The sequence below is a fragment of the Ipomoea nil genome, unplaced genomic scaffold (assembly GCF_001879475.1).
Source record: "Ipomoea nil cultivar Tokyo-kokei standard unplaced genomic scaffold, Asagao_1.1 scaffold2280, whole genome shotgun sequence".
NCBI lineage: Eukaryota > Viridiplantae > Streptophyta > Magnoliopsida > Solanales > Convolvulaceae > Ipomoea > Ipomoea nil.
In genome coordinates this window covers 2109804-2134468 of record NW_017618708.1, presented here as the reverse complement: position 1 = coordinate 2134468, position 24665 = coordinate 2109804, and the positions used below count along the sequence as shown (strand labels likewise).

At 35.8% G+C, this 24665-nt stretch overlaps 1 protein-coding gene across 1 annotated transcript in view; it reads left to right on the top strand.

Moving 5' to 3' along the window:
- LOC109150921 (putative late blight resistance protein homolog R1B-14) overlaps nt 1-24665 on the top strand; it is a 67998-nt gene that overhangs the window by 35835 nt on the left and 7498 nt on the right. The window contains exon 3 of the mRNA XM_019298929.1: nt 16943-16948. Coding sequence (XP_019154474.1) covers nt 16943-16948 — 6 coding nt within the window. The remainder of the gene's footprint in view (nt 1-16942; nt 16949-24665) is intronic.

The window sequence follows — 24665 nt, the reverse complement described above, 5'->3', positions numbered from 1 at the left end:
CTGCTTGGTTACGTAGACAGAGAAACCCCCTGCCCGTCGCCGATGATTGATCCTCCGCCGTCCGACGACTCCGGCGCCACCACGGCCGTACCTCAGGCGAATCCAGCGTACAGGTTGTGGACACAGCAAGATCAGTTCATCCTCTCTCTTCTGATTTCATCACTATCAGAAGAGGTGATGTACTTGGCTGTTGGTCGGAACACATCGCGAGAGGTCTGGCAGTCCATCATCGCCGCTCTCGGTTCGTCGACGCGTGCGCGTTGCCTGAATTTACTCGGGCAGTTCCAATCATTGCGTCAAGGCAACAGTTCACCGGCAGAGTTCCTAGGCCGTGCGCAGCTTCTAGTCGAAGACCTCGCGCTCGCTGGCCGGCCGGTATCATTAGACGAACAGAATTTGTTCGTTTTCCGGGGTCTACGCCCGGAGTTCAGGGCCATGGCGGCTTCACTAACAGTTTTAGGTAATACTATCACCATCCCGCAACTATCGGATTTTTTACAGGCGCAAGAGTTCATATTTGCGGATGATTACCCGGCGCCGGCTTCTGGAGTCTCACATTCCGGTCTGTACATTGCTCGTGGCGGACGCGGCAATGGCGAGGGGAATTCCCGTGGTGGACGCGGCCGAGGAGGTCGTGGCGGGAATGGACGTGGCGGTCGCAATGGTCATGGAAATCCGCCGAGATGCCAGATCTGTCGGGCTCTCGGCCACACTGTCGTACACTGCTTCAAGCGTTACAATGCTCCGCCGCCTGCCCAGGCCAATCTCACGGTCACCGGAGATGAATCCACAACCAATGCAGTTGGTAATTGGTTCCCGGATACCGGAGCATCCGCTCATGCCACGCCTGACGCATCAATGATGTCTCAGTCTGATGAGTACAACGGGAATGACGTTCTGAGAGTCGGTAATGGCACAGGTTTGGTTATTTCACGCGTTGGTTCTGCTTTTATTCCATCCGTGTCTAAGCCTCTAAAATTGTCTAATATATTACATGTTCTCGAATTATCTGTCCCATTACTTTCGGTTCAAAGATTTACTAACGAAAATAATGTATTCTTTGAATTTCACAAAAACTGTTTTTTTGTGAAGGATTCAATAACCAGGGCAACCCTGCTTAAAGGGCCCACTTCTGGAGGGCTATACACACTTCCGCTGTCTCGGTCACGTTTCGCATTCATAAGTTCCCGAAGCACTCCGGACATGTGGCACCACAGACTTGGCCACCCACATAATCGAGTCCTAAATAAAATTCAACAAACGTGTCCGGTTGACAATAAATCCAAAGCAGTGGGCGTTTGCACCGCATGTCATCTCGGGAAATCTTGTCGATTCCCGTTAGATAGGGTCAATTCTAGTAGTGCAAATGTATTAGATTTACTTTACACAGATGTTTGGGGACCATCTCCCGTTATTTCCAGTACTGGCTTTCGGTATTTTCTCTTATTTGTAGACGATTATTCCCGCTTTACCTGGTTTTATCCTTTACGGGTAAAGACGGATGTATACAAATGTTTTGACTCGTTTCGAGTCATGGTAGAACGGCAATTCTCGCGTTCTATCAAATCCATTCAATCCGACCTGGGGGGCGAATATCGCAAATTACATAACACGTTTCAATCCCTAGGTATAAACCATAGACAATCATGTGCTTACACGCACGAACAGAACGGAAGGGTAGAGCGCCGAAATAGACACATTGTTGAAACCGGGTTAGCTCTACTCGCTGAAAGTAAAGTCCCACTACAGTACTGGGACTATGCTTTTGAGACTACCACCACTTTAATCAACTACATGCCGTCTGCCGTTCTACAGTTCCAAAGTCCATACTACCGTCTCTTTAATATGTCCCCCCCATACACTTTTCTACGAGTATTCGGGTGTCGGTGTTATCCCTATCTACGGCCTTATAATCGCCACAAGATAGAGTATCGCTCCGCCCCATGTGTCTTCTTAGGTTACCCACCGTCCTATAGGGGATATAGATGCATGGACTTAACAACTGAAAAAATCTATATCTGTCGTCATGTCCGGTTTGACGAAACCACTTTTCCTTTTTCAGATAAAGTTGTGCAGCACGCACCGCAACAAGTTGCACCCTTGGCACCTTGGGCAGCTGGCCCCTTAGTGCCGCAACCTACACCACCGGTTGTGGTTGCACCATCTGTTGAGCCGGAACCCATACCCTTGGCTAGTGAACCCGCACCCTTGGCTACTGAACCCGCACCCTTAGCTATTAGGCCACCGGCAAGGGGACGTCGAAGAAAGCCACCGGCTCCACCCGTGCCACTTACTATGCGCCTACGACATATGACGCAGGGTACGGATGAAGAATTTCACGCTCTAAATGCCACTATTGACCCAACCTGCTACTCTCAAGCAGTTGGACACCCGCATTGGCGTGATGCCATGGACCAGGAGTTTAATGCACTCCTTCACAACAATACTTGGCAGCTAGTCCCAGCTGAATCACATATGAACATAATTGGGTGCAAATGGGTATTTAGAACTAAACGAAATGCAAATGGGTCCGTTGAGAGATATAAGGCAAGACTTGTTGCCAAGGGGTTTAATCAGGTCGCCGGTGAAGATTTTTTCGACACTTTCAGTCCCGTTGTTAAGCCGACTACAGTCCGGTTGTTGTTTTCTCTTGCTGTGTCATATAACTGGACTTTACGGCAACTTGATGTTCATAATGCATTCCTGAATGGGCATCTTGCTGAAACTATCTACATGAAGCAGCCACCTGGGTATGAGGATCCCACGCACCCGGACCACGTTTTCCATCTCCAGCGCTCTCTATATGGCCTCAAACAGGCACCTAGGGCCTGGTTCAAGAGGTTGCATGACTTCTTACTATCTACAGGTTTTTTAGCGTCCAAGACGGATGTATCACTTTTTCACTATACCACTGCTACAGCTCGGGTATTTTTATTAGTGTATGTGGATGATATAATCATGCTGGGGAATGATTCTGCGCTTATTGACACTCTTCTCAAGCAGTTATCCACGACATTCAAGATTCGAGACTTAGGGACACCTGGATTCTTTTTGGGTATTGAAACGGTGAAGGTAAAAGGGGGAATGCTACTATCACAACGTCGTTACATGGGTGATATTCTCACACGTGCAGGTATGAGTGATTGTAAGCCGTTGGTCACACCTGCCGCAGTCACTCAAGCTGTCTCTCCTTCTGATCAACTGTATGAAAATCCGACTCAGTATCGTCGCATTGTGGGGGCTTTGCAATATTTAACAATCACGCGCCCTGACTTATCATATGCAGTTAATAGGCTGTGTCAGTTCATGCACTCACCGACAAACGATCACTGGGGTCTTCTGAAACGAGTTCTTCGTTATGTTAAAGGTACTCAAGACTATGGTTTGCGTTTATCTCCGTCTACATCGACTGCTCTGCATGCTTTCTCAGATTCGGATTGGGCTGGGTGTCCCGTTGACAGAAAGAGTACAAGTGGTTATGCTATGTTCCTTGGTACCAACCTCATCTCATGGTTATCCAGGAAACAGCGTACAGTTGCTAGATCGTCTACTAAAGCAGAGTATAAAGCCCTTGCAGATGTTTCCGCAGAGGTTACGTGGGTTGTGTCTCTTTTATAGGAACTAGGTTTGCACTCTGGCCAGCCGTCTACTCTGTGGTGTGAAAATCTGGGCGCCACGTATCTCTGTGCGAATCCAGTTTTCCATGCCCGAACGAAGCATGTGGAGATAGATTATCATTTCGTACGAGACAAAGTCGCATCTAGAGACTTTGTTGTCAATTTTGTGTCTACTAAAGATCAACTTGCAGATATTTTAACCAAGCCGCTGTCGGGTCCGCGCTTCCAGCTTCTTCGTGACAAGCTCAATGTGGTAGCACACACACCTTGTGCTTGAGGGGGTGTGTGAATAATATGTTTAATATTATGTTATATTCCTCTTGTAATAAGTTATTTAATATGTGGTGTTAGACTAGTCAGCTTAGAATAGTCTATTAGTCAGGAGACTTTTACGTGTAGCATTTATCTATAGTATTAGTCTCTCTCTCTCTGTAACTGTATTGGATTAGAATCGCATTTCATCATCTCTAACTAAGCCTTTAATCCAATAGGAATAAAGAAAGTAGACATTTTACTATTCAGATTCTAATTAGGAATCCTAAACCTATATATCTGTTAGGAATAAAGAAAGAGGGCCCATTATTAATCAGATTCTAATTAGGAATCTTAAACCTCTTACCTAGTTAGATTCGTATTAGGGATCTTGACCTATATAAAGGGGGATTAGAAGGCATTAGAACCCTATCACCCATATCTCCCTCTCCCCACACGAAATCCCCTCCAAGCCAAGGATTTCCCCATCACCAAGCTTAGGGAGGATCGATTGAGGAAAGATCTTAGGAAGTTGTATGGAGTTTTAATTAAAACTACCAGGTAACCCATGTCTTACAAAACATATTCCCCATCACCAAGCTTAGTTGGTTGTAGCCTGTACATCTAGGTTCTCAAACCTAGGTGTGGCATAACACCCCGACTCTTATGGATGGTTTATGCTCTGTTTGGATGATTATCGTTAGATTGTAGTTATTATATAAGTTTTTAAATGTTTAAATATTAGGGGTGTTACAACACCGGTACACCCTTCGTTATTTCTTTTTCTACTTTTTCAAGTCATCGCTCGACTAAACCTGAAAAAGTGAGGGACTGGTGATAGATACCCGAAATTGAGCACCCGGTCTATTGAGCCTGGTGAAGGTAGTCAGGTTCGAGCACGACATGACACTTTGTAATTATAGAGAGAGGGTTACACCAGCTGTTCACGATCGCCACACGCAGCACCCGGGAGACCAGGCCGGCAGGCGAGCGTGTACCCGAATGGAAGATTGGCTGGCTCGGACCAAGCGACTAGATCCTGTAGCCCGCGCGTCCCTGGCTGGGTCCGCTCAAAGGGTTCGGATGGGCGATCAGTCTCGGTAGTCGGTGCGTCCCCTACTGAGTTCACTCTAAGAGCTTAGACGGGCGACCAGGCTCTATAGGTTGAGTGTCCCCGACCGGGTTCATTCTGAGGACTTACGTGGGCGACCAGGCTCAGCAGTCGGAGTGTCCTTGTCTGAGTGTCGCAGCTTCTCCGATCGGGCTACCTCGTCTGGCAGTCGGAGCGTCCGCGACCGAGTGCCTTCCTAGAGGCGGTTAATGACAGATTTAACAGGAATTCCTTTCCTTACTTAAAACAAGCAGGTTCCTTTATTAGCTCAAGCATTTATTGCATTAATTCTGGTAGATTCTCTAGCCGATTCGGCTTCACATTTGCCCTACTTTTCTTGTAGGAAGCCCATCTCTTTGTATAAATACCCCCACGGGGTCACCATGTAAAGGGTCAAAACTCTCATGAAATAATACCACATTATTCTCTCAGTTGCACTTATTCTTTCGTTCATTAAACCTAAGTATTTTACGGTAGTGTGTGCCCAACGAACGGCTACCCAAGGCAGTAAAACCAACAGTGACAATGTGTAACTTCATAGAGCAAAAGGCATCTACTGAAACAAGAAATCAAAAAGTCATTCTACATATATATTAAATGACTAAAGACGGATTGGAAAAGGATGAAACACAACTGCACATCATCCCCTGATGGGGATATGAGACCCTGGGGTCCATTTTATTGGCAAAGTATATACCTAAGTGGAGGTGGTGAAGGAAGGAGGTTGGCCCAAGTCTTATTGGGCTAAGAAGATAAGGGGCCATGGTGGCCCAAAAAGCACAAAGGATGAGAGAAAAGAGGTTTCCGGGGCAGAACCGCCGGCGGCTAGCCGGCCACCCCACCGGCGCGGCCCGTGAAGGGAGCAGCTAGCAGAAGGCCAGAGTAAAAGGGCGCAGGGCACAAAGCCGATACACATAACCTCTGCTTACAAAAGATAGATACCCGATACAAAAACACATCATTTATAGCACACCAGAAAAACATGCATTTTAAGTATAGAAAAGTAAACTAATGATCATAAATAACACTAAACGCATAGTGGAAGAGTTGCAAGCCTTACATCTAGGGATTAACAGCTCTCAAATAATTTAAACTTCATTACTAATTCACATGCAAATTTATAACTTGGATGCAAAAACACTAAATAGCAAAACAAGCCATAAAGCAAGTAGAATGGAATAGTACATTAGATAGAAGACAACTGCTTTAGAAAAATGTAATGGATATGATTGTAGAAAGATTTCAACTGAGGATAAAACACAACTATCCAGCAAACCAAATTTAAAGAAACCAAATCGAAATGTCCACCCCTATAATTATTATTAATGTGTCATTTATTTTATCTAATTGAAAATTTGGAAACAATATTATAAAGTATGAACATTTTGTATTTTTGTGTATTTTATTAATTATTATAATTTTTATTCTTATTTGTCAATTTGTTGATGTTAGAATAAGAAATGTTACTATTGTTTGGAAATGTTTAATTAAATAAATAAAAGGCATATTAACAAAAACTAAAGGAGCATATAGCAGAGTATTTTATTTTTTTTCCAAATGCTTAGTTAAATAAAATTAAAGAAACATTAATTAAAAGTGGTTATAATAGAGTTGTTATAGTTTTAAATTGTAACATAAATGTTATTTGGTTCACTCTTACTATTAATATTTTGATTTTTTTAGTATTTATAAAAATAACATTAATGTTGTGGCAATAGCAAATGTAAAAATGGGTAGTGATAAAACGATAAAAAGCTAATGGATGTGAGACTAAAATTATCCCTATTTGAAAAATAATATTTAAAAGTTTTATTATATTGTTACAGAGAAAAATCTCCTAAAATTATTATATTAAATATTTTGGATGATGATTTGGATGCCAAGTAAACCTACTTGCTAAAAACAAATAAAAAATGTCTAACTGTACTTTTTTTTTTGGCCTAATTGTACTTTTTTTTCTCCAAATTCAATGATCTCTTTAAAACTTTTTAAATTTAAGGATTCATCAATTCCATTTTACTAACAAGTTTGAAAGTTTATATGACCCGTATTTCATAATTAAAAATGATTGTGATTTTATAGGCTCACTTATGGACTGAAAGCTTACATCATTATTTCATTACTTCATTTGTTCATTATGAGATTGCCCTTCAAGTTCCAGGGTAAACAATTCCATTGATACTCGCATATGCCATGACTATCAACAAATGCAAATTTTACTATGGACCGCGGTCCACAATGTATTGTAGCTCAGGCATCAAAACGGTGCCGTTTCTTTTAATGAAAAGAAACGGCACTCGTTTCGCCTCGTTTCGCAAAAAGTAACTTTGTTTGTATAATATATTCAGTTTCATTTATATACACTATAGTTTCATTACAACACAACTACATTATTATTTCAATATAACTACAGTTTCATTGGACAATATACACTGAAATATGTGAAATTGTTATTTAGTTTCATTTCGATATAACTACAGTTTCATTCGACATTATACATCAATATAGGTGATACTATTATTCAGTTTCATTTTATATTATACACTATAATTTCATTACAACACAACTATATTATCATTTCGATATAACTACAGCTTCACTGGACAATATACACCCAAATATGTGAAACAGTTATTCAGTTTCATTTTATATACACTGCAGTTTCATTTTAACACAACTACAATTTCATTTCAATTCAATTACAGATTCATTTGATAATATAAAAACAATATGTGGGGCAGTTTTTTTTAGATATACTGTAGTTTCATTTTGTAATTGACACACCAAAAATACGGGCTTCGTTAAGCTGTAACGGCAGCCGTTTATTTACTTAAAAAAAACGGCGCTGTTTTTGGACCATGGTCCACGATAAAATTGCAAACAGGGCCAAACACTAACTTATGTTTGGTTATTGCTGAAAAATCAGTGTTTAATCACGGAAAATTGTACGTGGATTTTTCCTGAGTTACCCATCCTGATGGCATGGAGGTGTTAGCTCTAGACGAGGACGGACAAGATTCTGTTACTTCTACCAATGTCGTCTACAAAAAGGTTTTTAATAATGTGTAATTCGAACCGCTGATATTATGTTTTCTTTTCAAAGAGCACATTTGCTCAAGTTATACAAATCCTAAACACTGATATATAAACTCCCCAAAATTTCAGCACCGGATGCTTATATCTACACATTAGCTGTTAATTTAACAATTATTTGGTCGAATTCAAGCAGGATAACATCACAAAACATAATCGATCCAAACCATATTTTGAGTTGCATTATATAATATTTGATGTTATAATTTATATAACTATATATATCGATCTAAATATTCTTAAAATATAATAGCAAATCCATTTCATGCATCGCACGAGTGAAAATACAAATATCTACAAATCTAATAAGAGCCAATAATATTAGACTTTTAACTGGAAAAAAAAAAAATTTCGGTACGCTTGTTTCTTAAAATGAATGGTTTATATTATTTTGATTTTAGTATTTTTTTTTTAATAATTTTCCTTATTTACCCTTTATTATATTATTTTCTTCCCATGGGCTCTAGCATGTTGTTGATCCACGTTGTACATCTCCACGTACTACCCAACTGCCGCACTGCCGCACCACGGCTCCACTTCATGCGCAAAGTTCTTTTCCTCCTTTAGTATAAATAGCATGTTTAGTTATCTTTTGTAAACAGATCAATCAATTTCAATTCATCCTTCTTTAATTTGTTTTCTTCCTCACGTAGACATTCGTATATATTTTTTCCCTTGTATTCTCTTTTAGAGTTTTATATATATATATATATATATATATATATATATATATATATATATATATATACTCTTTTAGAGTTATATATATATATATATATATATATATATATATATATATTAGCGCTTAAATGCGGCAGTGGCTTTAGATGCGACGGTGCGGCTATATCAGCATCATTCATTTTGCTTAATCTAACGGCAGCGGCTAATTTATGAAGATTTAAAGATTTAAGCGCGTCCTGATAAGTGGGGGTGTTATGGTAATTGTAGTGGTCGATCATTTATATCGGTCGCTTGTCAGAATACACCAATAGTGTTAACAAAAGACACTAATAGTGTTAGAAAAAAGCACCACAATGAAATGCACAAATACACCAAAAAACACACAACACACCCAAAAAATACATCATATAACTCACCACCCCAATGGTGTATTTCTGAACACTGTGTGATGCTTTTATTCATACCTAATGGTGCGTTCTGGTGATGCGTATCTAATTTGTGCATGTTTTTTTGGTGTGCATTTTCTAACATAGATGGTGTATATTTGTGTAACTATTAGTGCGCCCTGCACTGACCGCATGAAAAGGCGCGGGCGCACCTGAACTTGGCACCAACACGTATCCTCAAATACACCACAGTAAGGTTAATAATGCACTAATAATGAACATAAAACACACAACACTATGATTTGATCTAATTAGGTGCCCAATGACGACTTTAACCTTGCAGTTCGCGTAGTCTGAGAATGTGCGCGAAAATATCGGAAAAGCCTGGATGAATGTGATTCGTTGAATTTATCTAATCTAATGGCCTACAGTTAACCGCACCGCCGCACCTAAGTGCACTGCCACACTTGAACCTTCCTCTATATATATATATATATATATATATATATATATATATATATATATATATATATATATATATATATATATATATATATATATATAGTCTTTAAAATCTGAAAAAAAAAAAAAAAAAAACTAACAGTGCAGAAGTATATTAAGCAAAACTTTTTATCAGCTGTTAGGAAGTCAATTAGAGTAGATGGTTATCCAGCAATGATATTTTGGGGTGGAGAGTAGATTTCGACAACCCTTTCCATCACATCTTTGGTAACAGAAGATATTATTGTCAAAAACCATTTAAAGTTCTATTCTAAGAAGATATTGGCAGATTTTCTTACCAAAAAGCTCCTTGTCATTCACATCATCAGGATCTCTTCATCCACGCAGTTCTGGTACTTCATAAGTTCAAACCAACCCAACTCTTATTGCAAGCTTGGTGTGCAGTGGACTGATGGCCTTAACTGATACATAGCGAATGCATTTTTTGGTTTTTCTTGCAGAGTGTTGCCTATACGATTCAGAAGTTGAGGCTGAAGTAGTTGATATCAATCTACCTCTTTATTTAGAGGTAGAATTCCAACAGGACTCAACCTAGAGAAACAAAGAGTCTTCATTGGAACAATGTTCTTAATTATGTTGTTTCAATTTCAAAGCCTTTATTTTAAATTTTATTTTATTTAGATCAGTTTGAATTTGTAATATATAATGCTATTTGCGTATAGCATTCAGATGCAGTTTAGAATACGAAGAGTTTTGCATTTAATGAACTGATTATTACTCACTGACTGTACCCTATGTAGTTTAGAATACGAAGAGTTCTTGCTTTAAAAACAGCTAAGCCGAATTCCAATGGAGAATTTAATTATACACGGCATTAAATCACATGCAATTATCTGCTATTGTCAAAACGGTGAAGTATCAAATGGGCGGGAAAAAATGATTGCCACAAATTTCTTGCTTTATTATAGAGTTAGATTAGATTAGATTAGATTAGATTAGATTTCTGAAACAAAAGTATTTAGTTATTTTATTTTTGTTCACCTATACTGAGTAACTTAAAAGCTTATTACTATTATCATAAATTAAATATACTTTAACGAACTAATTATTATCTGCAGATTTAATATTTATCAAAAATATTTTTTAATACTTTTAATTAAATATTTTAAAAGTATTTTGTTTAATAATAAACGAGACCGAATCTTATATCTTATCTTATCATATCTTACTACTTGCTTCTATCTATTTATAATCTATAATAATCTATAATATACTAGAAAAATTTTGGTGGGAAAAAATTGTTGTCTTCCCGCTCAATCCATCTCTTGTTCGTTATCAAGAGGCAATCGTAGTTGTGATGTCAAGAAATGTAGAGAAAGTGTTTCCATAAGCGAAGTTACTGCATCGTAAGCCATTTAATTTGCATCGGTCGATCAGAGCAGAATTGAACTCAGAAGAATACATAGATCGATCGGTACAATATGTAAACTGGAATTCGTTTAAATAAACTTGATTTTTAAATTAGCGGCAGACCGGCAGTTGCCTAGCTTCTTTCTTTCTTGTCATAATTGCAACTGCAATTTTAGTCCCTAAATTATAGAACAAGCGCAACTGCATGTGGTTCTTAATTATCATAATTTATAACTTTGGCTCTTAATTAGTCCTGAAAACCATTTAATTTGTGGTTCAAAAATATATTAGCAGAAACCAAAACTGTAACATTTAATTTGTGGTTCAAAAATATATTAGCAGAAACCCAAACTGTAACTTTTATAAACTACTTAAGCACAAAAAATCAATGCCGCTTCCACTGGTGTTTGAATCCACAACCTCCCAAATGGGAGTGTAACTTTGCACTACTACAGAAAACACTTATAACGTCGCCAACTTAGAAAACTGACGTTAAAAGTTTAAAATAATTTTTAATTTTTTGAAAATACATATAACGTCAGTTTGGTGAGACAACCGACGTTATATGTATTTAAAATAAATAAATAAATAAATATACTATACGACGTCGGCTGATTAACGAGCCCACGTCGTATAGTATACGGTTTTTATTTTTTATTAAGGTTACGGCGTCGGTCTTTTTGAAGACCGACGCCTTAACCTTTATTTAAAAAATTAAATTAAATTATTAAGTATTCGACGTCGGCTATAAGCCGACGCCGTATTTTTAATTCAGCCCTAGATATACAGCTTATTCGAACAAAAAAATATCTCTTCTTCTTCAACACACCACACCGTCGCCCCACCCCACCGCACGCTACACAGCCGCTTAACGTCGCCGCCATTGCTCCAGCCCCTCCTTCTCGTCGCCCACTTCAAGGCCGCCCCTTTCGACTTCGTCGTTGCCAGCCTCCCCCAGCCGTCGCGTCACGTCGCCGGACGCTACGGTACGTAATATATATTTTTATTTTATATTTCAAATTTTTTTATATATTTTTTGAAATTTATAATTTTATTTTGAATTTTGCCAATCCTTGTTTGATGGTTGAGATTGTGGGCTTGAGAAAGGTGGGTGAAGAAACCCAGAGCTTTGATGGCAGCTGGGATGCTAAATTCTCAAAGCCATTGAGGAATTCGTGGCGAGTTTACTCCGATTTGGGATCCAGGAGTAATCGGATGGAGTTAATGGCTGGTGGAGACAATTTCGTGCCCAAATCCTCCTCACAAAAGGGCTCTAGTTTGAGATGTAAAAGTGGGAATTTGGTTGGCAAGGGAAACCATTCACCATTCCTTGGTTTGAAGCAATGATTCTTCCAAAAGGCTGAACCCCAACCCTAAGGGCCCCCCAGTGCTCACTGCGTACAAGGAGCCCCCTTCACTTTGAAAAGTTGCTCCCACACTGCCGCTAGTGAGACTCGATCCCTGGTTATTTTTCCAAAATTTCACCTCTATGACCAGTTGAGCTACCCATGCGAGCGGTTTGAAGCAATGATGAATGCATAACCAGTGACTATAAATGTTGGTGTCATTAGACCACAAGTCTTGGCTATAAATGACTATTTTAGTCTTTACAAAGACCAAAATAGTCACTTTAATTTTGTGACTAATTGAAACACAAAATTTTAAGTCATGATAATTAAGGACTAAATTTATATTTGGTTTATAACTTAAGAATGAAAAGTAAAATATTATTCATTTTTTTTTTGACTTATTGTGAAAAAAAAAAAAAAATCCATACCTCAAAATTATATTCAAACATTTAAGTTTTAACAATTTTATATCAAACATTTGTATCTTATGACAATTATATTGTTTTGGTTTAGATGATATTAGTTTGGTGGCTATAATGTTTAAACATTAGTTTCAATTCTATATCTAATGTTTTTTGTGAGTTGAATTTAGTATTTTAGTGGCATAAAATAAGCATTATTCAATAATATAATACTTATATTCTCTCCATATATTTTCCTTAGATTTTTTTTCATATACTCGTTACTTACCGGTTGTGCTGGCCAGACGTTGATTGTCCAAAAGTCATAAAATCAACAGTTTTAGAAAAGTAAGCTACATTAGTGCAGACTTCTGCATTATTATGTACGTACTCCCTCTGTCCCATGTTATGTGTTAGGAGTATAGTGGAATAATGCAGAAGCGAATAATCGAAAATTGAGAATTATAGAAGTTAAATAATAGAGAAAATATATAAATGACAAAATAAGGTAACTGCTAATTTTGGGAGATTGTAAAATATATATATATATATTAAACTCTAAAAGAGAATACAAGGGAAAAATATATATGAATGTCTACGTGAGGAAGAAAACAAATTAAAGAAGGATGAATTGAAATTGATTGATGTGTTTACAAAAGGAAACTAAACATGCTATTTATACTAACTAAAGGAAGAAGAGAACTTTGCGCATGAAATGGAGACGTGGTGCGGCAGTGCGGCAGTGCGGCAGTTGGGCAGTACGTGGAGATGTACAACGTGGATCAACAACATGCTAGAGTCCATGGATTTTGAGCCACATATTATTTCTTAACAATCTCCACCTTGGATGAAATCCATTGTAGGAATAACAACTAGAACAGTCCGACTAAACTCAAGCACTGCTTGAACTTAGTAACAGGAAGAGCCTCAGAATGGATCACCATCAACTTCCTGTGTGACTCAAAGAGCATAAGCAACCAAGTTGGTTTCATCATCACTAGCATACCTAGCAGGTTTTTTAGTTGTCCTCCTAGGACGGTCCATAGCATCGTAATACTCTTGTTGTGGCTCGACGAGTGGTGTGGTGCTCATCTTTAGTATTACCATCAGTGGTAGTAATACTGTCAATAGGCCTGAACTCAAACTCCACCTTCTCACCAGTACTCTGCGTCTCACCTGTACTGGGATCTTTTCTAGAAGAAAGTAGTGCATTTTCATCAAAAGTGATATCTCGACTCAGAATGATTTTCTGAGAATCAAGAGACCATAGATGATACCCTTTTGACTCAGAAGCATAACCAAAGAAAATGCATTTGACAGCTCTCGGGTTTAATTTACCCGTACTAGAATGAGCATATATGTAGGACATCCAAAAACTCTTAAGATAGAGTAGTCAACAGGATTACCTAACCAAACTTCATCTGGAATTTTGAAATCAAGGGATGAATGTGGAGATCTATTCACCAAATAGCAAGCAGTAGAAACGACATCGGCCCAAAAATCACGCCGTTTCCATAACCAGCATTAGAGAGCATACAACGAGCTCTTTCCAATAGAGTCATGTTCAAACGTTCGGCAACACCATTCTGTTGGGGTTTATCAAGCAAGGTCTTGTGTCTGGCGATTCCATTTGCCGCACAGAAGTCATTGAAATCTGACTTACAGAACTCCAAGCCATTGTTTGTCACAAGCTTCTTGACTTTTTTCCCTGTCTGAGTCTCAACAAGTATTTTCCACTTTTTGAAAATAGGAAATGCTTGGTTTTTGTGTTTCAGGAAATAGACCCAGACTTTTCGAGAAAAGTCATCAATAATAGACCTAAAATATCTACAACCTCCCATAGACTGGAATTTAGTCGGTCCCCATAAATCAGAATGTATGTATTCCAATACATCTTTGGTACGGTGTGTAGCAGTATAGAAACTAACCATCTTTTGTTTCCCAAAAACACAATGCTCACAAAATTGTACTTTACCCATACCTGAACCACCAAGGAAACCTTTCTTGCTCAGGAGATGCATGCTTTTCTCACTCATATGCCCCAGACACATATGCCAAAATTGAGTGAGATCCCACGAGAAGCTTTCATATTAACAAGAGAGCCTTTTATGACCTTCAGAACTCCACCTTCAGCTATGTACTTGAACCCTAGAGATTCCAAGGTGCCCAAGGATATCAGATTGCGTTTCAAATCAAGAATATACCAAACATTGGTAAGAGTCCTGATAATGTTATCATGAGTTTTAATCTGCACACTTCCAATTCCACTAACCTTGCATTGAGTATCATTATAGAAGCAAAATAATAATGAAAATATATAAATGACAAAATAAGGCAACTGCTAATTCTGGGAGATTATAAAATATATATATATATATATATATATATATATATATATATATATATATATATATATATATATATATATATATATATATTTTCAGATTCCTAATAGCTAATATGTCTCTGCAGATGACAACTAAATATTTTATTGACCTTCTCTTTTTATGCATATCTATGATACTTAAAATCTGTCTCTAGAAGCAGAAAATCTGGATAGCAGTGTTGCAGAAAATCAAGGTGAGATTAGTCTTACTGTCTAATATATTGCTAAAGCAGAATAATATGTTACTGTCTAATATTCTTAAAAATGGCACCATTGTTTTTTTGCTAATTTTATTATGTTCTCTATTTCCAACTTTAATTTATTCTGCTTTAATAAATGCTAAATACCTATTAAGTGAGAAAAAATCTAACAAACAAGTGGAAGTGCAGTGATGTATGCAGCTGAGGCATCCTAACAGACCGACAGACTTTCACCTTGTTCCTACATGACCTGATCAATTCGATAAGGCACTCGCCATCTATTTTCATTGTGAAACTCTTTGACAACGTAACATAAAAAACCAAAAGCTCTGCCCTCCCTCTCTATCTATCCAAGGGATGGAAGGGCAGAGGCCTTTGGTGTCCCCTCCAGTCAAGAATTGGGGCCTCACAATCACTAGCCAATATGCTTATAAGTGAGAAATACAAGCTTTGAAATGATACAAAATACAAACAAACTTACCTAATTAACCTTGCATAGCATATGAGGGCAGATGTTTTATTCCATCCAGATTAGCATCCAGATCAGTTTTTGCCTGAAAAAAATTAAAGGCACAAGTGTCAAATAGGCCCATCTACTAGTCTGAAGTGCTCAATTCCCCCATCTACTAAAACATAATCTAATTAGACACACTTACCTCCAAAAATGTGCCAATTAACTTTTTTTGCAGGTTATCTCCAGGTTGCCCATCCATTTTGCTGACATGTAATTTTATTTAAATAAAAATAGGTGATGATGTGGAATTTAATTATATCCTAATCTCCTGAACCCTAGTCCATCATAATCTCATCGCACATCTGCAGTTTGATTTCAAACGCACATCTCCAGTTCGCACATCTCTCCAGTTCGCACATCTCCAATTCGCGCATAATCTCTATCCATTATTCATAATCTCTATTCATTCTCAGCATTGATGAGGAGGAAGCTGGTGATGATGCTGACATGCCCGCATTGGAGGATGAAGCTGGTGAGGAAAGAAAGATGGAAGAAGTGGATTAAGGGACATATCTTATTTCTTCGTTTGTCACAAAAGCTATATTGAGTCCTTTTCCTTGTGTCTTCTGGCTGTGTTATGTATGAATCTTCATTGCAGTCATTGTATGTGTTCGGGAAGTGCAATATTGTTGCGTTTTGGATTTTCCTTTTTTGCTGAAAAAGCCTTCATCTCTCTTTTCGCATATCTGTTTCGCATAAACGATTCTAAGGCTTGTTAAAGGGCGGGTTGTCAAATAGTCTGTTTAACATAATTTAGGAATTGCTTTCAAAAAACATAATTTAGGAATTTAGGAATTGGGTTTCGCTCGTCAAAAAACAAGGGTTTCGATTTTCTTTTTTAGGATGTTTTAATTTTGTTATTTAATTGCCATGTCATCATTGCCACATAATCCGTGACCGGACCAAGTCAGACTCTACAGGCGGTAACCTGCAAAAAAAGCTAATTGGCATATTTTTGAAGGTAAGTGTGTCTAATTAGATTATGTTTTAGTAGATGGGGGGAATTGAGCACTTTAGACTAGTAGATGGGCCTATTTGACACTTGTGCCAAAATTAAATGAACTGTTAATATGTGGGTAATATAAGGTCATTTGTGATGAAATTTTTAGTCCAACTTTTATGTAATGAAATTTGTAATGTGTAGCCTAGAAATGGAACAAAAATTAAAGAGTAACTACAACCAAAAAAAAAAATCAGGGTCAACAGATTTGAGTAAAATAGATTTTGAGAATGCCAAGAAGTTAACACTTAAAGTTCATCTCAGTCAGTTTAGCATAGGTAATTAACCAAGTTGGATAACTGAAATTAATTAATTCATATATAGTTCAAAGCAAAATTTGATATTACAGGGTGTAGTAACTAATTAACCAAGATGTGGAGATTGAAATGCAACAGCACTAGAATGTTACATTCCCAATAAAGTGGCATTGTGCAGAATGTAACTTATCAGCTAAAAATAGGGCTATTTTATAAGTAAATTTGGTTGGAATGCAGTTATGAAAGAAGAATACAACTCATGAATCAGTTTGTGTGTGAAGATATACATTAAGAAATCAGTTACCATTGTAATCTATCCTAACTTTTTTACTTAATTGTTATCCTATTATATTTGTCTTGCTATTATTCTAGACTAGGTGTTTTTTTTTTTTTTTTTTTTTTTTTTTTTAACATGGCTTTCAGGATGATTAGCTCAATGGTGTGTGGCTCAACATTCATCACTAAAATGACAGCCATCAGGAGTTGAATTGATTGAAAACAGACATTGTCAAGCATTGATTGAAGAACGGAGTCATGAAAGAGGCCAAATTATGGTGTATTAGTACCCTTATTTACATGTGTACTTTGTATTGATTTTTTACTCTAATTTAATGTGAAAATAGACTATGGACATTATTTATATTTGCCAAATTCATATGAATGTCATACAATCATGTCACATAAAGAATCAAACAAGGCATGAATTTGCATGTAAATAACACATTGGGCATTATACTAATTCAATAAAACATATTTTTATTAAAAAAAAGCTCTTGAACTCAGTAAGTAAAAAAAAATAACACTGGAAATAGTCATGAAAAAAAAATAAACAAAATCAATTGGCAGGAACACTATAAGCATAAAACCAAACACTTAACTTTGATTATTTAGATAAAAAAACATTATTTTTAAAAAAAAAAAACTTAGCATTATTACACTTATAGTTTTTTCATACATAAAGTATATAGTATGCAGATAACACTGATGCAATATAGTATGCTGATCTGTTGGGTCTGATGATAGTCTGGTGAAATGTCTGAAATGCCTTAGAAGTTGGTCTAATGAGTTATAAGGTTTAGACAGGTTAGGACTGCAGATCTGAATGACAATGTTTCTTTTTTTTTTTTTTTTTTTTTTTTTTTTTTTTTGCTATGGTGAGGGTATGCCATGATCTGTTGGGTATTTTAGATGGAGAGGTTAGTCTTTGCAGCTCTTACGATGTAAATCAATTGTTGTTCAATCAAAACTCTATTGAGTTTATCAATTTCAAGGTAAAGTTTGTTTCAAAGGTAAAGTTTATCTCATTTTTAGTTTTAAGATCTCTGTATTGTTTTACTTTTGAATATAAAAATGATTTCTCCAATTGTAGTTTACCTGAGAGAGACCAGCAAGCCCCTATGAGAAGTATTAACCCAGTCTAGGCTATAGCAATGCACATGATGACTCAACAAGTCAAACGATGGAGGTTGTGTCTATCAGTGAGATGTATGACAGGCAAGAGGAAAATGTAAAAAAAAAAAAAAAAAAAAAAAAAACAGATGGAAGGAAAATAGTGTTTTGATTGAAAAGACATATTAATGCCTTTTGGTGGATGTTTCTATGTTGTGGTTTTTGCAATGAGTTTTTTTTTTTTTTTTTTTTTTTTTTTTTTTTTTTTTTTTTAAATTGTGGTTTGGATGTTGAACAATTGTGCCCTCGGACACTTTTAATATGAACTCCTAAGGATTGGTTTACATTATCTATAGCTGGATTGTTTTAAATTTAAGTTTGCAGGAACCATGCCAGGAGTCATATTCACATGAACCAGTAGGATTCATGAAGAATATAAGGGAGCAACTTTGTAAAAAAATTACAAAGTATGCATTTTTTTTGAGAGACAGTATGCATTTTAATACTTTGATATTTGAATACTAAATCAGAGTGATTTTGGTCATCTATTGGATTCAAAGAACATTTAATAAAAATCAGGGTAAACTATACAAATTAGGAAATAATTGGCATAACACTTAACACTTTAACTATAAGTCTTCACGTAATCTCTTCTATTGGATTCAAATAACTTAAGGTATTTAGCACAAACTGAAAAGTAATATGACTAAACTATGAGTCAAGAAAAAGTTATGATTTGAAGCACAAAAAAATATTTGGTTACTGAAATAAAGATTGAAAATGTTACTATAAGTCACTAAACCTTTTTTTTTTTTTTTTCAAAAAATCAATATACAGACTAAGATGGAAATAGTCACTTAAACCTTTCCAATTCCATTGTGAATCTGAAAAAGCATAAAGGTGTTTTAATGCAAACATGGATTCAAGTTGTGACTTTACGACTATTTAAAGACACTCAAAACTGATTAAAGAAATCTAACACTATCAAACACATGTAGTCATTGAACTGCAAATTTATTCTACCATTCATAGTATTATGAAGTAACTTACACAAATTTCACCATTATAGGCAACAATAGTAAACAATTTGAAGGCAATAAAGGTAAATTACTTACCCTTGGTCTTGATTAGCCTTCGTGTTATCCTCGAACCTTTATAGCTTCTCTCTGCTTTTTTATTCACAGACTCGCACAAAAAAATAAGATACAAAATAGAGAATTAGAAAATTTGGAAAAATCTACCGTGAGAATAAACTTATATTGCAGGATACACAAAAATTACCATAAAAAATAGATAGAGTAAATGTCCATTTAGATTTTTTTACATGATTCTTTTTTCTTTAGCACCGAAAAAAACATGCAATGCAAATTGAATAACAATCACAAAATGTGCGATTTAACAGAAAAAAAATCTGTCATTATTGAAAAATATTTCAATATAGATAGTAGCATTTCAAATCCGAACAAAGAAGAAATCATTTAAAATTGCAGATCTGGAATGTAAAATGGAAAAATATAAAAATCATTAATTACAGCTTAGATCTACCAAAATTTAAGCAACACTCGAAAGATTTCATTGCATACAGTGTTAATCAAAGTTAGAAAACAACTGATTACAAATACTAATGAAGATTAAACCGATCTACAATTTTAACATGATGAACACTGCTAGATGAAGTAAATGAGAGAAAAATGGAATAATTTACCAAGAATTTGAGAAACTTCATCTTCATGAAGGAATATAGAGAATGGTTTAGACCATTCTAGAGACGAAGTCTCTTCATCGGCTAATATACTTCCAGGCTGGAGAATAAAAGCCGACATCTTCTCTTCTGCAACTTCACATTTAAGAAAATAATAATTATAAGAGAAAAGGGTCAAATAGGCCCCTAAACATTTCGTGAAAAGTCAATTAGCCCCACGAACTTTTAAAAAGGTCAATTGAACACATGAACACTAGATTTTTAGTCAGTTGACCCCATTAGCCGGTAATTGCCTCCATGGCGCGCCACATAAGCGTTGGAATGGATACTTGGCTGCCACATAAGCATAAATAAAAAAAATTAAATTAAAGAAATAAAAAATAAAATAAAATCACGGTTCAACATGCGTCTTCTTCCTCTGATCTGCGTCTTCTTCACTGCCTCTTCTTCTTCTTCTTCTTCTTCTTCTTCTTCTTCTTCTTCTTCTTTGTACTCCATATGGGTCATCATAATCATTTGAAATTCCAGACCACCTACCCACCTATGTTCAGAATTTCAGATAAATTCTATTTTATTTCATAATTACAACATCCCTAGAAAATAAATACAATGAGTATAGACATCAACTATCACCCAGCATGCCATAACCCACTCCTCTTTGGGTGTTAGTCTGCTGTCTACACAGCTACACAACAAAGGTTGAAGCTGTGGTAGTGGGTGGATGGATGGAACAAATAATGGCAAGAAAAGCATACTCGCAGATTGGTAACAGGCCATGAATACATTTATTAATAAGGCTGAAAATTGTACCTCATTTAAGAGCTAGTGAATTAGATAAATAATATTTCAAATAGGCAAGAAGAGGCAGTGAAGAAGAAGAAGAAGAAGAAGAAGAAGAAGAAGAAGAAGAAGAAGAGGAAGAAAAAGAGGAGGCAGTGAAGAAGACGCAGAACAGAGGAAGAAGACGCAGGTTGAACCATGATTTTAATTTTTTTTTTATTTCTTTAATTTAATTTTTTTTTATTTATGCTTATGTGGCAGCCATATACCCACTCCAACGCTTATGTGGCGCACTATGGAGGCAATTACCGACTTTTACTGGAGAAGTTACCGGCTAATGGAGTCAATTGACTAAAAATCGTATGTTCAGATGTTCAATTGACCTTTTTAAAAGTTTATGGGGATAATTGACTTTTCGCGAAATGTTTAGAGGCCTATTTGACCTTTTTCTCTAATAATAATAACAGACTATGACTCAAACACGTCTGGGTCATAGAAGATTAACAAGATCCATTTATGAAATGGAGTAAAATAGGAAGATCAGTGCACTTTCCACATCTAAAGTTGATGAAGAATTGGAAATTTCTGGAGCTTTAGAGAAATGTAGAAGGAAATGTGAAAGGCACGTGTAGAGGGCAAATTATGCTGTGCATCCGTATGCACCATGCTTGGTGCATACGGATGCAAAAACGACGTCTTTTTTATAAAACGCGCATCTCCCCTTATAAAAAAAAAAAAATTCCATAATCGATGAACTATAATTCCATAATCGATGAACTATAATTCCATAATCGATGAACTATAATTCCATAATCGATGAACTATAATTCCATAATCTAATCTATGAACTAAAATTTTCAGAATGAATAAACTAAAATTCCAGAATCTATGAACTAAAATTTCAGAATCGATGAACTATAATTCCAGAATCGATGAACTATAATTCCATAATCGATGAACTATAATTCCATAATCCATGAACTAAAATTCCATAATGAATGAACAAAAAAATGTTGTTACTAGGAATCGAACCTGAATTTTTTTTTTTAAAGAGGAGACGCGCGTTTTTAATAAAACGACGTCGTTTTTGCATCTGTATGCACCATGCATGGTGCATACAGATGCACAACATAACTATTCCGTGTAGAGATAGACAGAGGCACAGAGCAGGGCCGGGTATATTGGATGGGCTGATGGGTCGTCCATTTTGATCAAATGCAACTTAGAATGAAACCTTGGTAAAATAAGGTCCATATGTATAAACTTGGCAAATTATGGTTCACATAATAGTGATTGACTAAACATCTTACAATTAAGAATGAGTCTAAGTTTATACAATTATTATTGTGTAGACCATGGTCAAGGTCCATATGTATAAACTTGGCAAATTATGATCCACACAATAATGATTGACTAAACATCTTACAATTAAGAATGAGTCTAAGTTTATACAATTATTATTGTGTGGACCATATTTTATATATTGTAAAATAATGTACATTCAATACAAAAATAATGTACATTCAGTATAAAAATAATGTACATTGTATTCATGGGATGTACATTATTTTTGTACTGAGTGTACATTATATTGTATAATGTACATTCAGTACAAAAATAATGTACATTTAGTATATTAAAAATGTACTTTTTGTTATGGTCACGTAACATTGTGTGAACCATGGTCCACACAATAATTTGCCATGTTTAGTGGTAAATTATATCGTGCACTACGGCACACATAGCAATGTGCGCCCAGACACAAAACGCTGCCGTTTCAATTGCTGTTGACGGAGATTGACGTAACCGACGCCACTCCGTCCGGCAAAACCCTGTTATGTGTATTCAGTTTAAAGTTTATGTGTATTGTGTTAAAAGTTGATGTGTATCCTGTTAAGAGTTTATGTGTATTATGTTAAGAGTTTATGATCGATGTTTAGTAATATTTTTTTAGAAAATTGTTATTCTATATTTAATACTGTACCCTAAAAAACTGGTCAATGATGTATTTATGGTATTTTTCAAGGTTTACTATCTATTCCATTGAGCATGGATCACTTTGTAAGCAATGACTTTATTTATTTGGGATAAAGTACAAATAAGCCACTGAACTATTTGAGAAACAACAATTAAACCATCAAACTCAAATAACCCTCAAATAAGCCATTGAACCCGGAAAAAAAGAGCAAATAAGCCATTGAACCCTGAAAAAAGAGCAATTAACATTTTTTACAGGCTAACTCCAGGTTTTTGCTGATTGGATTGCCAAATATTTATTTTATTTACGATTATTATTATTATTATTATTATTATTATTATTATTATTATTATTATTATTATTATTATTATTATTATTATTATTATTATTATTATTATTATTATTATTATTATCCACTTGGATAGTATTATATTTTAAAGTAATTATAATCAAAATAATTTTGTCTTGTCGAGATTTGTTTTATTTATTTATTATTATTTTTTCACTGGATCTTTTGTTTAAAAAATAATAATAAATAAATAAATTAGATCTAGACAAGACAAAACTACTTTGATTATAATTACTTTAAAATATATTACTATGTAGATGGATTATAATAATAAAAAAATTGTAAATAAAATAAACGAGTTAATACCCAAAATGGTCCTCCGACTATTAGCTAATACTTAATTTTGTCCCAAAGTATTAAAAGTACCCAATTTAGTCCTCTTACTTTTAAAATTGCACTTAATGTGGCCCTCCGTTACAATTGTCGTTTAGCCACCGTTATTTTAAGGGCATAAACGTCATTTTGAGTTGAGGTCAAACATGTTTCTTCTGTTGGTCTCTGTCGCGACTCCAGAAAGGCACAACTTCACTATTTCTCTCGCTTAAACACATACTACGCAGCTGAGGTCCCTCTTCTGCAAATGGCACGACTCTAGGTCTAAGGAGGATAAGGGGTTTAGTCTGCACGCAGCTGAGGAGGATAAGGGTTTTAAACGCCTACGCAACCTCATTTTAGGAAAGGAAATGTGGTTTATTTAATAAAAAGACGGATATGCTCTTCAACATAACGGTTAATAGATGACAATTGTAACAGAGGACCACATTGAGTGCAATTTTAAAAGAAGAGGACTAAATTGGGTACTTTTAATACTTTGGGACAAATTAAGTATTAGCTAATAGTCGGAGGACCATTTTGGGTATTAACTCTAAAATAAACATTTGGCAATCCAGTCAGCAAAAACCTAGAGTTAACTTGTTAAAAATGTTAATTGCTCTTTTTTTCCGGGTTCAATGGCTTATTTGGAGGTTATTTGAGTTCGATGGCTTAATTGCTTTTTTCCAAATAGTTCAGTGGCTTATTTGTACTTTATCCCTATTTATTTATGTATTCATTCTTTTTGAGACTAATTGGTAAACGCTCAAAGGATTTTAGAAATTATAAGTTGTCAACAGTTTTTGAGATTGCTATTGTAATAGTTGGTGATCTTGATTCAAACATTGGCAAGCGTGATATCTTGGTTGAGGCAACGTTAGAAAAACTTAAACGAATACGTGAATTGAACTCTGCATACTTGCCTTTGCAATATCCGATTTTGTATCCATATGGAGAGGATGGATATAGGTAGCATATAGTATGAGAAAATAAATTGTTTTAGTAAATAAATAAAATTTGGTGTAGAATTTGGTGT